General features: G+C 46.8%; 1 protein-coding gene across 1 annotated transcript in view; it reads left to right on the top strand.

Annotated features, from left to right (window-relative positions):
• LOC119382274 (basic proline-rich protein-like) overlaps positions 1 to 15,267 on the top strand; it is a 134,738-nt gene that overhangs the window by 34,885 nt on the left and 84,586 nt on the right. Inside the window, exons 5-6 of the mRNA XM_037649980.1 lie at positions 7,441 to 7,524; positions 9,209 to 9,292. Coding sequence (XP_037505908.1) covers positions 7,441 to 7,524; positions 9,209 to 9,292 — 168 coding nt within the window. The remainder of the gene's footprint in view (positions 1 to 7,440; positions 7,525 to 9,208; positions 9,293 to 15,267) is intronic.

The raw sequence follows: 15,267 nt of genomic DNA, 5'->3' as shown, positions 1-15,267 counted from the left end.
CGTATTCAGTGTGTTCGTCGGCCATGTTGTTTCCTCCTCTCTTAACCATGATGGACCTTGCCACCATAGTTTGTCGCGGCTCAGGAATTCCAACGCTGTGCCCCGTGTAAGATAATCTGCGGGGTTATCAGTCCCAGGACAATGTCGCCATCGAGTTTTGTCAAAGCTGCGTTGAATCTCTGACACTCTATTGCCAACAAACTGTTACCGTTGGGATGGCGCTCCTCGGATCCAATGCAGCACGATGGTGGAATCGGTCCAGAAGGTCACGTCTATATTATGCGCAAATGTCTTGAGGGTCCTAATAGGGAATGTCGCCAACCTAGTAGCAAACACCGCTCCCAGAAGTTCGAGTCTGGGCAGCGTAACTTTCTGCAGCGGTGCTACCCTTGATTTAGCGATTAGGGGGGCCGTAGAGATGGTCTTGTTCTGTCCATCGTATCTCAAAAACGCACAGGCTCCATAAGCTTTCTGACTGGCATCACAAAACAGATGTAGTTGCGTAGTTCCATCTCCGGGCAAAGCATCCACCCAACGATTGATGGTCGTCTCTTGAATTTGATGCAATTCTGAGCAACATTTACTCCACTGTATACCAAGATCTCCTGGTAGCTCATCATCCCAATCAACCTTTCTCTTCCACAGCTCTTGAAAGAGTAGCTTCGCCTGTATAATTAAATGTGCTATCACTTCCATTGGTTCAAATATTCTTGACAACGTCTGCAGAACAGACCTCTTACATGGTTTTCGTTCTGTCTGCAAAAATCCAAGCGCCGACTTTGAAGCAACCGTCATAACGTCTGTCGACGGGTTCCATATAATTCCGAGCACTTTCACGGAGCCCGAAGAAATGTCGGTTTCCTCAGTCGCAGCAAACAATTCACGTAGAGCCTTCGAGTTTGACGTCCATTTCCTCAGACGCATACCGGCTGATTCTATCATAACGTTGGCTTCTCGGTAGATTTGCTTAGCTTCTTCCTCTGTTGGAGCTCCCACGAGAAGGTCATCTACATAAAAAGATTCAGCTAACATCTGGCCTGTAGGCTGTAATTTGCCCTGGATGGGCGTCAGGTGTTGTCGCAAAGTGGCATTCAGTAGAAATGGGCTCGCTGCGGTTCCAAAGGGAACTCTGGTCATCCTCCACTCTTCAATTTCAGATTCCGGATTTGCTGTAGTTGGAACGTCTTTGAACCAGAGAAACCGCAGGGCGTCTCGTTCTTCCTTTCTAATACCGATCTGTAGAAAGGCCTTCTCTATATCGGCCGTTAAAGCGGTTTTATACATCCTAAATCGTATGAGAAGAGCCACCAAGTCAGTCAGCAGATTGGGACCTTTTTCTAAGCATTCGTTTAGGGAAGAGTAGTCACGTCCATGGGCTGACGCGTCGAAGACCACACGTACTCTTGTAGTCGTAGACTCGCTTCGTATGACGGCATGGTGCGGCATGTAATAAATCCTAGATGGTACCTTGTCACTTTCTTCAGGTTCTTTGGGCACTTGTTCAGCGTGTCCCATCTTCACATAATTGCTTATGGTCGACTCATATTTTACTGCGAAATCACGGTTACCCTTCATATTCTTTCCGAGTGACAACAATCTCCTTAAAGCTTCCGCTCGATTGCTGTCAAGTTTCTCGCCATCTTCTTTCCATGGAAGGGCAACTCATAGCGACCATCGACAAATGAGAGTTTTCTCTGAAACTCATCCAGGACCGAAGCATTGACTTTGGCTACGCTGTCATCCTCTGGTAATACTCCAATGCTCTCAAGTTCCCAGAACATTCGTAGAACCTTTTTGGTGGTTTCGCTTGAGAAGTTGACTCGTAGTATGCTCACTTGTGTGGCTAAGTTGACCGATGTACTGAAGAAACATGTATTGAAACATCCATCCGAATGTAGAACCAAGAGAGACCAAGTCGCTGTTACCGGAACAACGTCGAATCTCTCCTGTCTTGAATTTCCACAAGTTATCCGCTCCAAGCAGAAAGCTTATTCCAGGTACAGCGGTCATTCCAGGTGAGAATAGCTTGTCAGCAATGGGGCACCCGCTGTCTTCAATCTCTCTTATGAGCTCGTGGTCCACTGGTGCCTGCAGTACGTCGTTGCAAATGAAGGGAATTTCAGTAGCTTGAATTACGTTCTCGATGTTGTCGTACTTCCTACGCATTCGAAGTTCTACGATGCGGTATAGCCTTGAAAGGGATCCTGTCTGTCCAAAGATGTTGATAGTAAGGCTAATTTTTCCAAGCTCTTTCACTCCGAGCGTCCTGGAAACGTCTTCTCGTATAAAGGTGCGTTGGCTACCACTGTCTGCTATGCCATGGATGTAGGCGCACTTCGTGTGCCCTATAACCTACAGTCGAAAGGTTTGCAGCAAAACGACTGCGCCGAGACTTGCGTATGAGCTTGTATGAAGGCTGTTCATTGCGACTGCACTTGTGTTACTTGGAATATCGGCCTTCTTTGGCTTCCATGTCGAATCACACATTGAAGACACATGTCTTCCTTGGCATTTACCGCATTTTACTTTTTGTCGGCAGGTTTTGGCTCGGTGACCCACCATGGTACAGCGAAAGCCGCGGTTTTCTGAAGTCAGCTTCTTTAGTTTTCCTTCTCTGCTTATATTGCAGGTACACTCTTCAGTAATATGATTGGCTGAACCACAGAATACACACGTCTTGTTGTCTTTCTTCGAGGACGCGCATAGAGCTGCTGTTGTCGGGGGCTGTGAAGACGAAGCACTTTTCACTCCAGGTCGGGAGAATCTCTTTTCCATACTTTCATTGCTTTGGCTTCGTTCGCGGCTTTCTACTTCTATCCGAAGGTACTTGAGCAAACATTGCAAGTCATCGTCTGCGCAAATGTCACGGCTGCTACCAGGTGTCTCGTTGGAAGATGATGCACCGCTGGCTTGATCCCGGTGGTATCCAACAACGATGGCTGTCGGTAGAGCCCTGAGCGATATGTCGGTCATCATCGTGGCGTAAGTAGCCGAACTAATGTTGAGTCCTTTCAATCCGCGTATGTGGCATGGGACAAAATCATACAAAGTCCTTAAGCCCTGAACGTCATTGGAGCGCGTGACGTTCGGGAGCTCTCGTAAACGTCGCAGGTGCTCCTCAATTATGAGACGCTTGTCCCCGAAGCGACTCTTGAGGATGTCGATGGCATCATCATAACACTCTTCCGTCACCTGAAGGCCTTCTATCGCTCTTGCCGCTACGCCACTCAGTATGTTTCTTAAGTAATGAAACTTCTCTCCCTTCGTGAGTCCTTCATTCTGGTAAACCGATGCCTTAAATTGTTCCCAGAATCCAGGCCACTTACAAATTTCTCCAGAAAAGGTCTGCAACTGAAGCGTTGGTAGTCTTATGGATCGTTGGGCACGATTCTCCTCACGCAGTTGAACAATAGGCGTTGCTGCCAGTGGCGCTGTCACGGACGAAGGCTGGCTAAGTCGCAATAGTCCCTGTCTAGCCTTTAGTTCTCCGATCGTTTCTCTAGCAGCATCTTGGTATCTCATGAGCGCCTCAAATTCCACAGCGAACTCCTCGGCGGTAATGTGCTCCTCTATCATCTCGTTGAACTTGTCTAACTCCGCGTTGTTCGCTTCCAGTCTTTCGGTCAGTGACGCTATAGTGCCGATGTTGTCGCTTTCTAAAACGCCCTTACCTTCATTGATGAGGCGCGTGTTCATTTGTCGACGCGATGTGCGCTTTTGTTTAAGACGGTTCATTGTATCTCTCCCGATTGTGATTGCTGTCACTCACCTTCACATTCGTAGAACGGAGCTTGCTTTCACTTTCGCTGATGGGCCTGCTTGAAATCACAGTGCCAGTCTGGCTTTCCGTTGCACCGTTGACATCTCTGTCACCGGCCTGGTTGGCAATGTCCTCCGCTGGCTTCCCCAGAGGCTGTCTTCCGGTAGGGAGGGTCCTGGCGCGTAGAACTCCCGACGGGTCTTCGGCACCACTAGTAGAATAAACCACGCCAGTTGAGAGAGAGGTAATGAATATATTTACGTCAAAGCACACTATAGCACTGACATAGAGTTCATGGCGAACGCTACCGCTGATCTTTTTTTTCTCTGTGTCCGCTCGCGCTCGCGCTCTTGCACAACAGAAGAATTCTTCAACCATGTCTCCGCAAAGAGTGTTTCAACCCAATCAAGCTGACTTTGTATCATCTTCTTTAGTTGTTGCCATGATATTTAACTTGAACGCTAAATCATCTTCTGGTGCAGGCAATATACCTAATGTATTTCGTCGCCGTTATGCACAAAATATTGCTCATTTTGTAATGGTGCTCTTTAGACGTTCAGTGTTAAGTGCAAAACTACCGAGTGGTTGCAAGAGGGCTAGTGTTGTTCCCGTCTTTAACAAAGGCAGCCAATTATAATTAGATAATTGCCATCCCAATCTCATTAACATCAGCAACCTGTAAAATGCTTGAACATGTAATATCTAAAAGCATTGTGGAATTTCTCGAAGAAAATTCTATACTGACTAATTTTCAGCATAACTTTAGAAAGGGTTATCCAACCGTAACTCAGTCAGTCACAGTGGTTCATTCATTCGCAGAAACTGTGGATAAAATGGCCAAATGGACGTCAGATTCGTTGATTGTAGTAAGCTATTTCCCAGATTTATTCATCACAAAATAATTGCCGAACTTAGATGCATTAATCTCCCCAACATATTTATTGCCTGGATTGAAGACTACCTAAGAGAACGTTCGCAGTTTGTTTCAGTAGTTGGAACAATTCTAGCACTCTTGATACAACATCAGGCGTGCCACAAGGAAGTGTTCTGGGGACTTTTAACGGCGAAGCTCTTTAGAAAATTGTTCCTTGTCCGGCGAACCCTAAAAATATCAACATAAACGGGTATGTGCCACAGAAATAGGGTAAATCGCACTACTCACCACTGGTCAACTAAAGATGAAGAAGGCCACAGTTAGCCTAACAAACGGCTGCGAAGCGACGGCGGCGAGCCGAAACCGCCGAGTTCGTACAACGAGAGAATACTAGGGAACGGGAAACGCGACGGCGCAGCGAGAAGGCCCCAAAACGTTTGAAGGCTAACGACGACGTGCCCGTAGGTCTATGAGAGATGCAAAGACTTGATGTCTCTTCCAGATTTTGTCTCTGCAGGTTTGGTCATTTTTGTCTTGTCTATGACTGTCTGTGGTTTAAGACGAACCTCTCTTCGCTGACAATCAACGTAGAAACAATCTAGCATCACCTAGCTAAAGCCTAGCAACGACCTAGCAGCAGCCTCTAAAAAATAACCAGCATCACATAGCTAAGGCCTATTAACAACCTAGAAGTAACCAGATTAACCTTCATCACCTTTCAGTTTCACTGTTTCAAGCCTTGCGCGGCTTAGTGCATGCTTCGCCAATTTTGTTTTTCCTTTATCTAATGACATTGTTAACGCAGTACTACCAGGAACTCAAATAAGACTGTTCGCGGATGATTGTGCGCATTTTCGTGAAGTTTCTTGTAGTAATGGTCAACAGAACCGGAATTTGAGGCTTAACATAATAAACTGGTCCAATGACAATGGTATAGCACTCAGCGTACGATAAACTGCTTATCTATGTGCGACTCGTTCAAAAGCAGCTCTTCATTTCACTCATAACCTCAGCTTATCATCAGGTAACCTGCTAAAAATATCTTGGCGTAACAGCTAATGACCTGTCTTGTAACCTACACATAGACAACGTATGTTTCGCTTCCTTCCGTAAGTTGTTTTCTAATACACAGGCTCAGAAATTCTCCTTCCAACATCACAGAACTTAGTTACTTTACGTATATAAGACCGAAACTAGAATACTGTTGCGTTGTATAGGTCCCCTTTACTAAAACTAACAAAAAACATGAAGCAATTCAATTAAAGGCTCTTAGATATGCTTATTCTATGTTTGAAATTACATACAGACCGACTGAACTTATGACTCCTGATAATACTGAAAAAGTTGAGTTGCGACGATGCAGGAACCGCCTGAACTTTCTGTATCTTCTTGTTCATCATAGGTTAGCTCTTGACCCGCGTGCATATATAACTGCTCTGTCCACTAGGCATACACGTCATCATCAAGCCCAGTATTTAACACCGCATTTTGCTAAAACTAATGCGTTTCAGTTTTTCGTTTTTCCGCGTAATGTATTATAGCGGAACCGCCTAAGTGATCTTAACCAATTTTCTGTAACTATGAGCTTCAATATGTATGTTAATTTTTGTTCTCTTTGCATTTTACGTAATATTTCGCCGCGTTAGCCGTGATGCGTACTGTTAATCGGTGTTCTTTTTTTAATTTCTCTCTATAATTTTCCATGTTATCTGTTGTGTTAGTTCTTATATCCTGCCTGTTGTACGTATTCTGGTTGGACCGTTTCTTTGTTCTTTTGTGTTGAATAAATTAAAAATAAAATAAACGCAAAGTGTTACGCTACATTTAAAACAGTGCATTTACATCCCGTATACCTTCCTTGGATTCATTATCCGCTGGTTTTATTTACGGGTCTGTGAAACAAAGAAACAAGCCTTCGAAAACTACCTTCCTTCAGACAGCATTGTGAAGTAATACTTTGATTTTAATGCGAAGCCGAAACTTCAAACGTGTGATTGTGTCCCCACAAGAAGCGACCACTGTACTGGTGTTCCGAACAATCGTTACGGATTTCATCTTCAATGTTACATCTAATACAGAAACCGCTTCAAAAATTTGTAGTTTATCCTTGCCTATATTCGTTTAAATTGAAGTTCGCAATATTTTGCCTGTTCGGCGCCTACAGAAGTTTTATCGTGTTGAGGTTTACTGGTAAAAACTTTTCGTCAACCCATGTTTTCAATTGCCATAGTGGTTTGTTCCTTGCAGCACTAGCTCAGGCCCTAATGTAGCAGAAGTAAAGACTGCGAAGTCATCTACATCGGGAAAAAAAATTTGCCTGTTCTACATTTCTTGGCATATTGTTCTCATAAATCATGAATAAAAGTTCCGCAAGGATCCACCTCAGGAACACTCGGGCTCAGACAACCTGAAGATTGGGATTTTAGCTTTTTGACGCTAGACATTGCGCCCGATGTGACAAGTAAGATTTAAAGATCTCTGAGGCGATACCGCAGGCAGCATAAGTCTGCAGCTTTGCGAGAGAAGTAGGACCACCACCTGGGTCACATTTACGCGGATCTTCACAGCATGGATTTGATGGCTCCCGTGGAAAGGATGACATGGTGCACCTTTATAGAGACTACATGTTGAATAACAAGTACAGGCTAAGAAGACCAGTGCGCATAATTTGACTTCACCTGGAACTAGGCGTTCCAAAACAAGCATTGTTCACTTCTACGCAGAAGGTTTGCCCCTATTTCCATTAGCAACCTTGTGTTTAACAATGATTGTGACAAGGTATCTCGCATAAAATCTTCTTATGCAGGGGTTGCCCCACCAGCAGCACCACCCCGACAAGCACCTCCACCTCGGCCACCGCCACCTGTCATGGGGGGCCCTGGATCACCGGGTGAGTTTTTCACCGCTTAAAAAGACTACACTGTTAGAAGGACACGCAAAGTTACAAACACGGGTTAAATGGCCTCACAGTATATCTTAGGAGAGAGAATCAGCGTGGGTCGGTTCTATGCTTATTCTAGTGATGTTTCCATTAACATTGTATTGTGCATAAATTATTCTGTAAGGTCCAGATAAACCTCTTTAGGAAGCCGCACTACCGCACTCATTCTTCCTTTCGAGGCAGCACCACTATTCATAGGATTTCATTGTGTTATTGAGGAAGGATTATGAAAATTTACGCAGATCTCACGCATTGTAGGAATCGGTTTCCTGCAAAGCCGTCAGCGAGTAACTGCTGCAGGTCCTTGTTTTTGAGCCGACCGTTACAAGCTGGATTTACACATTTCTGTAAGGGGAATGGTTGTGTGACTTAGCAGGCACGTCCACTAGACTGCGACGTGAAGTAACGTAACGTCAGCATTCACGATAGCGCACAGACGGGAGTTATATCGAGACCAAGTACGGTGAACGGTGCAGTGTTGTGTATATCACACGTAGCGTTCCTTAGCGTAATGCTCCCGCGTCGAGCAACGTTTCAATATTGCTTGCTGAGCCATAAGTGTACATCCGTAATGTTTAGTACCTTGTTATAGAATTGGCTAGCCAACACTGAAGCCATTATTTACGTGACCCCAACATCTTGCCTGCATAGGATCTTTTTCCGGAGCTCTTTCAAGACCAAGCGTGGCCCTGTGGTAGAATACTAGACTGCCATAGGGTATGGTCGGGTTCCATTCATCGTCGCATCTTGGTTTTTATTCTTTTCATTCGTGTGGATTTTTCTCGTTCCGACAAGGCCCCCGATGCCGTGTTTTCTGCGGCACGGTCTCCGTAACGTTCTCGTGTTAAAATACTAGTGACTGTACTGCCCATTCCTAGGTAGATTATAAACTGAATCACCTGCGGAGCATACCTGCATAGCAGCACCCCTGGTATAGGGGCATGTGCCTCACGTGACTGAGCGAAACAGTTTCATGACGTACGTGATAGGCCTCTCACGTTATTCATGTCGTCGCCTGAGAGTGATGTTTGTCGTACCCTCATGCCTTCCTATGCCAATTTGGTATGTACCAATTTGGGATGTGGCTACTAGAGCACCCAATTGCAGCGGCTACATGGATAGATGCATTGATGCATAAAAATGTTTAAAGGAGCATTGGTTGGTTAAGCATCGATTTGGATATAATAACAGACAAATTGGAAAGATACAATAAGAGAACGTCGTACACCACGAGTGGGATTACCGCGTCCGTTAGCTGTCGCTCTCAATGATCATCCTAGAATGAGTGGCCCAAATGAACAGATGGTGAATATCCGCTTTTCAGTATTCCGTATGCTATGAAGATCCTAAGTGAGCTTGGACGCGTCAGAGGGTGACAGAAAAGGCTTCGTTTTTTTTATTTCTGCGCAGCTTCTTCTGTTAAAACGTTCGCAGTATTAGGCTCAACAATAATGTTAGAGGAGGGAAAATGTGATTTTGAAGCCCATATGGGGGCCATTGTTTTCTTCGACTTGCAGGAATTGTTTTTTAAGTTCCCTGTTGTGAAATAATGAATATAATTGAAGATACAAAAGTAAAACACACTGAAACAAATATTAAACAGGCACGCGTGACATGAAAACTGTTCATGCAGGGGTTCCAGCAATAGCAGGACCACCGCGTCCAGAACTTCCCCCTGGCATTCAGCCACCTCAAATTCGTGGACCGGGAGCACCAGGTGAGGATGCGTTCGTTTAAGCAGATTGCGAAGACGTATGTTCTTCATGATTGCGGATAACTCTCTGAATACGAGCCTCTGGGAAGGCGATCAGGGACGTTGTCAATTTCTCGAAACAACAAAGCGTTATTACAAACTAGAGGAATATTAAGTGGAGAAAGGGAAATACGTAATGAAAATTTTGCCGGACGAGTCATGCAGACGAGACACACAATCAGGCTATTGAACTGTTCACAACAGATCTGCGGCGATGGGCGACGGTTTGGTGCAAATACCACCATTGGGTCTCGCCTGTTATCATACGATATTGTCCCCATGTGGACATTGGGGACGCAGTAGCAGTGGCCTGTGATGTCTGCTTCGGCTTTGCGTACCCAGACTGCAGCCTTTGGTGCAGTTCGGGATTCACAGTGGTTCCTTCGCCCGGCGATGCGTTAAAAGGAGGTCCCTTCCGGCCGAGTTCTGCTGCGAAGGGTCGAGACCCGAAAGGCCGTGTGCAGCGCCTCGTTCGGTGAACGACCTTTGCTTTGCCTCGTGTCCATGAACTCCGCCTTTTGGACTGCATCGCCTTTATTCCACACTTTTTTCGACACTGTTTATCGCGCGGACCTCGTCCGGACGTCGACAAAGAGAAAGACGGAGAAGAAAGGCCTAATGATAAAGAAAGAGATAAAGACAAAGAATGAAATCAAGAGAGAAAGAAGTGGAGAGATAAAAAGAGGTAGAAAGATTAGGCAAGCGAGGGATAGAGAGAGAACGAAACGCGTGAAAAATGAAAGAAAGAAAGGAATGAACAGAAGAAATAGATCAAAATAGAGAGATTGCAGAAAAAAAAACTCATTTTCAACGCAACGGCAAGGGAATGTATGCGATGGCAACAATATGTAATGTCATACGAAGTAGAGCTCAGAGCTAACTCATTTATATCCAGTCTCGCGTAACTTTACAACACGGTGGTGTAAGATATTAAGGCCGCTCCAGTGAGAGAAGCGGCTGTGAGGCAGTCGCTTCGCGTTGAGAGCGCAGCACGTAGAAGGGTATACGAGCCGTCCGCTAATGACTGCTTAGAGAGCACGAGCGCCAGCGATCGCGACCGCGTCCGTACGCCTATTTCACATGCGAGCGACCGAGCGGTCGAGCCCGCGGCGATCGAGGGGCACCAGGACGCGCGGACGCGGCTTTGTTTCACCTACACCGCTTTTGCGCGGCGTGCGCCTCTGCGATGGGCAGTGATTGCTGTGGAAAACGCTCGTAACCCGCGGGTTTCCTTTCTCCGAGTTCGCTTGTTTTGGTGCGCTTACGCTGCTCGATTGGGGGCTCGTTATTCGGGGCTCGATAGGTTGCTCATTAGGGGGCTTCATTTTCACGCGCCTGAACTTTCAGTATTGCACTCTGATGTGAACTGCACTCTTCAAGTGTATCAGGGTGCAATTAAGCAGCTTCAGTAGTCACGTTTATTTCTATTCCAGCTTTCTTTTCTCCGCGCAACTCTTGCTGTGCGCCTATACACTTGGCCATGGAAAAGGAAAAGCAAGAGTTGCCTTTTGTGCTTTTCAAGCTTTCACAGAGGTTCCGGTGGTTTTCGCTCTCGATTGTCGCAAGGCGTTGGTGCGCCGTCTGGGCCGGACCCGGGTGCAAGCGGCCCTGTCGAGGATATGAGGGGTTTGGCAAGGTGCTAGTGTCTCTTTTCGCCTATAGCCGTTTCAGTAAAGAGGCGACGGCACTGTTGTCATTCGGGCACGTGACCATTTAAAAGCAGAAGAGGGCAAGCTATTCGAACGTGCTCGGTTATTATAGTAAACGAGTAGAAACAGCAACATGTGCTGCGAACTACAAGTGGGGAGTACCGTAGTCTGGACCAATGTTGGTGCCACGATTCGAGAAAAAATGCAAACGAACAAAATAACATGTGCAAATGACTTGTATGCTTCGATGGAAGCGCCGTCGAGAAAGAGAGCAAAAAGCGAACGGCACATCTACACCAGCCATTGGAGAGAAAGTAGCTCGTGGGAACGGATGTCTGAAAGAATAAGAGCTTAAAATTCTCGAGCACACAAAGGGAACAAAGAAGTGACGCTACTAAAAACGCGCTGGGTATGACGAAAATAAACGGTTGTTAATAGCACCAGATCTTCGTCTGTTCTTCTTTTTGTGCTCCTCAATTTTTAGCGCTTATTCTCTCGGTGTTCATGAATAACCGCCTTGCCCAATAGTCTCTTCTGCTTCAGAGGATGTCGTCTGCTACGAAAGCGAGTTGCTCCCGGCGCGCGGGCCCGCTCCTCGACTCCACGCCTGCAGTCACGTGCTCCTCACGTCACTGCTGCTCCATTGATTGACCTTGGGCAGGCGCTCTGCCACGAGCGAATTGTTGCAACTGTGACGATGTTCATCGCAGCAATGTCCGGACGCTCTAAAAATTTGTATTGGGCTACCGCGACGGCAGCCGCTCCGCTTTTCGAGCAAAATCAGTGTCATATGAAACACGCTTTGCAGTCAAAGTTCACTGTATATTAACGTGGGAATTAGCGCACTTAGACAAGGCACTACAAGGAAGGAAGAAAGACAGGACGACCGCTGCGTTCCTTCTCGTGCCTTGTCTAAGTGCGCTGCTTCCGACGTAAACATGAACTATCCCAACTTACCCAACTTTAAACTTTACTGAGCGATGTTCACTGTTGCTCCTCGAGCGACACCCCCTCTCTCTCCCCCTCCATCTTCGCTTGAGGCTGTTAATGGACGGGCGGGGCGTATCCTCTCTGCTTCAGGAGCATTCGACGGCAGGCCTTAGATACGGGGGGATGTGATCGAATGCGACATACAGAAATGGGCCAGCTCTCTTTATCCATGCTTCAGCCGCGTTCGTCGCCCCCACAAGTGCGCTTTTACCCGCGGGTGGAGCACACAATGCGCGGGGGTATGTTATCGATTTGAACTATTGATGGACAATGACGGCGACTCCAACAGGCAAAAACCAGTCGACCGCGTCCATATGATTGCTATCGCAATACAAAAACTGCAAAGAGAGGAAGAACGAAAGAAATGAATTGGAGATAAACAAAGAGGGTCAGCTCCGCTATTTACTTCGCGCTTGTCACCGCTACTGCGAAGCTAACGTAGTTTTTTTTCGTCATTTGCTTTCGCATTTTGAAAACTTTTCAGCGCGAACGGGACGCAGCGCAAAGAAGAGGACACAAGACGAGGGCTGTCTAACTACTAAAGTTTATTGAAAGAAAAATTCAAACCTCTGACAACCAACAACGCATCCGCAGAAGTTACGTGTAGTCAAAGAACTCATTAAGCTTACGTATAGTTCACAATCTAAAAGGCAAACGGACGCTCAGATATGCAGTCATCTCCCACATCTCCGTCCCATTCGCGCTGAAAAGATTTCAAAATGCATCAGTTCCATCTCGCCCACCTCTCTACTTTACTGCAGTTTTTATGGGCATTGTGTCGTTCACCAATAATGTGTGCAATGTGAATATTTGACTTTTCGAAGCCACGCACACGCGCCCATTGCTGAAATCGAGTTCGCAACGTTGCTTTTCTAAACTGCGGGAGCGTGATCGAAGTAATCATAATACAACAGTCACATGAAAACCTCTCATGCATGCATGCATGCATGCATGGATGCTGCATGCATGCATGCAGCATGCATGCATGCATGCATGCATGCATGCATGCATGATGCATGCCATGCTAGTCATGCAGTCAGTCAGTCAGTCAGTCAGGTCAGTCAGCTCAGTCAGGTCAGTCAGTCAGTCGTCAGTCAGTCAGTCAGTCAGTCAGTCAGTTCAGTCAGCAGTCAGTCAGTCAGTCGTCAGTCAGTCAGTCAGTCAGTCAGTCAGTCAGTCAGTCAGTCAGTCAGTCAGTCAGTCAGCAGTCAGTCAGTCAGTCAGTCGTCAGTCATCAGTCAGTCAGTCAGTCAGTCAGTCAGTCAGTCAGTCAGTCAGTCAGTCATTCAGTCGTCAGTCAGTCAGTAGTCAGTTCAGTCAGTCAGTCAGTCCGTCAGTCAGTCAGTCAGTCAGTCAGTCAGTCAGTCAGTCAGTCAGTCAGTCAGTCAGTCAGTCGTCAGTCAGTCAGTCAGTCAGTCAGTCAGTCAGTCAGTCAGTCAGTCAGTCAGTCAGTCAGTCAGTCAGTCAGTCAGTCAGTCAGTCAGTCAGTCAGTCAGTCAGTCAGTCAGTCAGTCAGTCAGTCAGTCAGTCAGTCAGTCAGTCAGTCAGTCAGTCAGTCAGTCAGTCAGTCAGTCAGGTCAGTCAGTCAGTCAGTCAGTCAGTCAGTCAGTCAGTCAGTCAGTCAGTCAGTCAGTCAGTCAGTCAGTCAGTCAGTCAGTCAGTCAGTCAGTCAGTCAGTCAGGTCAGTCAGTCAGTCAGTCAGTCAGTCAGTCAGTCAGTCAGTCAGTCAGTCAGTCAGTCAGTCAGTCAGTCAGTCAGTCAGTCAGTCAGTCAGTCAGTCAGTCAGTCAGTCAGTCAGTCGAGCAGTCAGTCAGTCAGTCAGTCAGTCAGTCAGTCAGTCAGTCAGTCAGTCAGTCAGTCAGTCAGTCAGTCAGTCAGTCAGTCAGTCAGTCAGGTCAGTCAGTCAGTCAGTCAGTCAGGTCAGTCAGTCAGTCAGTCAGTCAGTCAGTCAGTCAGTCAGTCAGTCAGTCAGTCAGTCAGTCAGTCAGTCAGTCAGTCAGTCAGTCAGTCAGTCAGTCAGTCAGTCAGTCAGTCAGTCAGTCAGTCAGTCAGTCAGTCAGTCAGTCAGTCAGTCAGGTCAGTCAGTCAGTCAGTCAGTCAGTCAGTCAGTCAGTCAGTCAGTCAGTCAGTCAGTCAGTCAGTCAGTCAGTCAGTCAGTCAGTCAGTCAGTCAGTCAGTCAGTCAGTCAGTCAGTCAGTCAGTCAGTCAGTCAGTCAGTCAGTCAGTCAGTCAGCAGTCAGTCAGTCAGTCAGTCAGTCAGTCAGTCAGTCAGTCAGTCAGTCAGTCAGTCAGCAGTCAGTCAGTCAGTCAGTCAGTCAGTCAGTCAGTCAGTCAGTCAGTCAGTCAGTCAGTCAGTCAGTCAGTCAGTCAGTCAGTCAGTCAGTCAGTCAGTCGTCAGTCAGTCAGTCAGTCAGTCAGTCAGTCAGTCAGTCAGTCAGTCGTCAGTCAGTCAGTCAGTCAGTCAGTCAGTCAGTCAGTCAGTCAGTCAGTCAGTCAGTCAGTCAGTCAGTAGTCAGTCAGTCAGTCAGTCAGTCAGTCAGTCAGTCAGTCAGTCAGTCAGTCAGTCAGTCAGTCAGTCAGTCAGTCAGTCAGTCAGTCAGTCAGTCAGTCAGTCAGTCAGTCAGTCAGTCAGTCAGTCAGTCAGTCAGTCAGTCAGTCAGTCAGTCAGTCAGTCAGTCAGTCAGTCAGTCAGTCAGCAGTCAGTCAGTCAGTCAGTCAGTCAGTCAGTCAGTCAGTCAGTCAGTCAGTCAGTCAGTCAGCAGTCAGTCAGTCAGTCAGTCAGTCAGTCAGTCAGTCAGCAGTCAGTCAGTCAGTCAGTCAGTCAGTCAGTCAGTCAGTCAGTCAGTCAGTCAGTCAGTCAGTCAGTCAGTCAGTCAGTCAGTCAGTCAGTCAGTCAGTCAGTCGTCAGTCAGTCAGTCAGTCAGTCAGTCAGTCAGGCAGTCAGTCAGTAGTCAGTCAGTCAGTCAGTCAGTCAGTCAGTCAGTCAGTCAGTCAGTCAGCAGTCAGTCAGTCAGTCAGTCAGTATCAGTCAGTCAGTCAGTCAGTCAGTCAGTCAGGTCAGTCAGTCAGTCAGTCAGTCAGTCAGTCAGTCAGTCAGTCAGTCAGTCAGTCAGTCAGTCAGTCAGTCAGTCAGTCAGGTCAGTCAGTCAGTCAGTCTCAGTCAGTCAGTCAGTCAGTCAGTCAGTCAGTCAGTCAGTCAGTCAGTCAGTCAGTCAGTCAGCAGTCAGTCAGTCAGTCAGTCATCAGTCAGTCAGTCAGTCAGTCAGTCAGTCAAGTCAGTCAGTCAGTCAGTCAGTCGCT

Source organism: Rhipicephalus sanguineus, chromosome 2, assembly GCF_013339695.2.
Source record: "Rhipicephalus sanguineus isolate Rsan-2018 chromosome 2, BIME_Rsan_1.4, whole genome shotgun sequence".
Taxonomy (NCBI): Eukaryota; Metazoa; Arthropoda; class Arachnida; order Ixodida; family Ixodidae; genus Rhipicephalus; species Rhipicephalus sanguineus.
The sequence above is the reverse complement of the archived record's forward strand: the minus strand, read 5'-3'. Positions and strand labels throughout refer to the sequence as shown.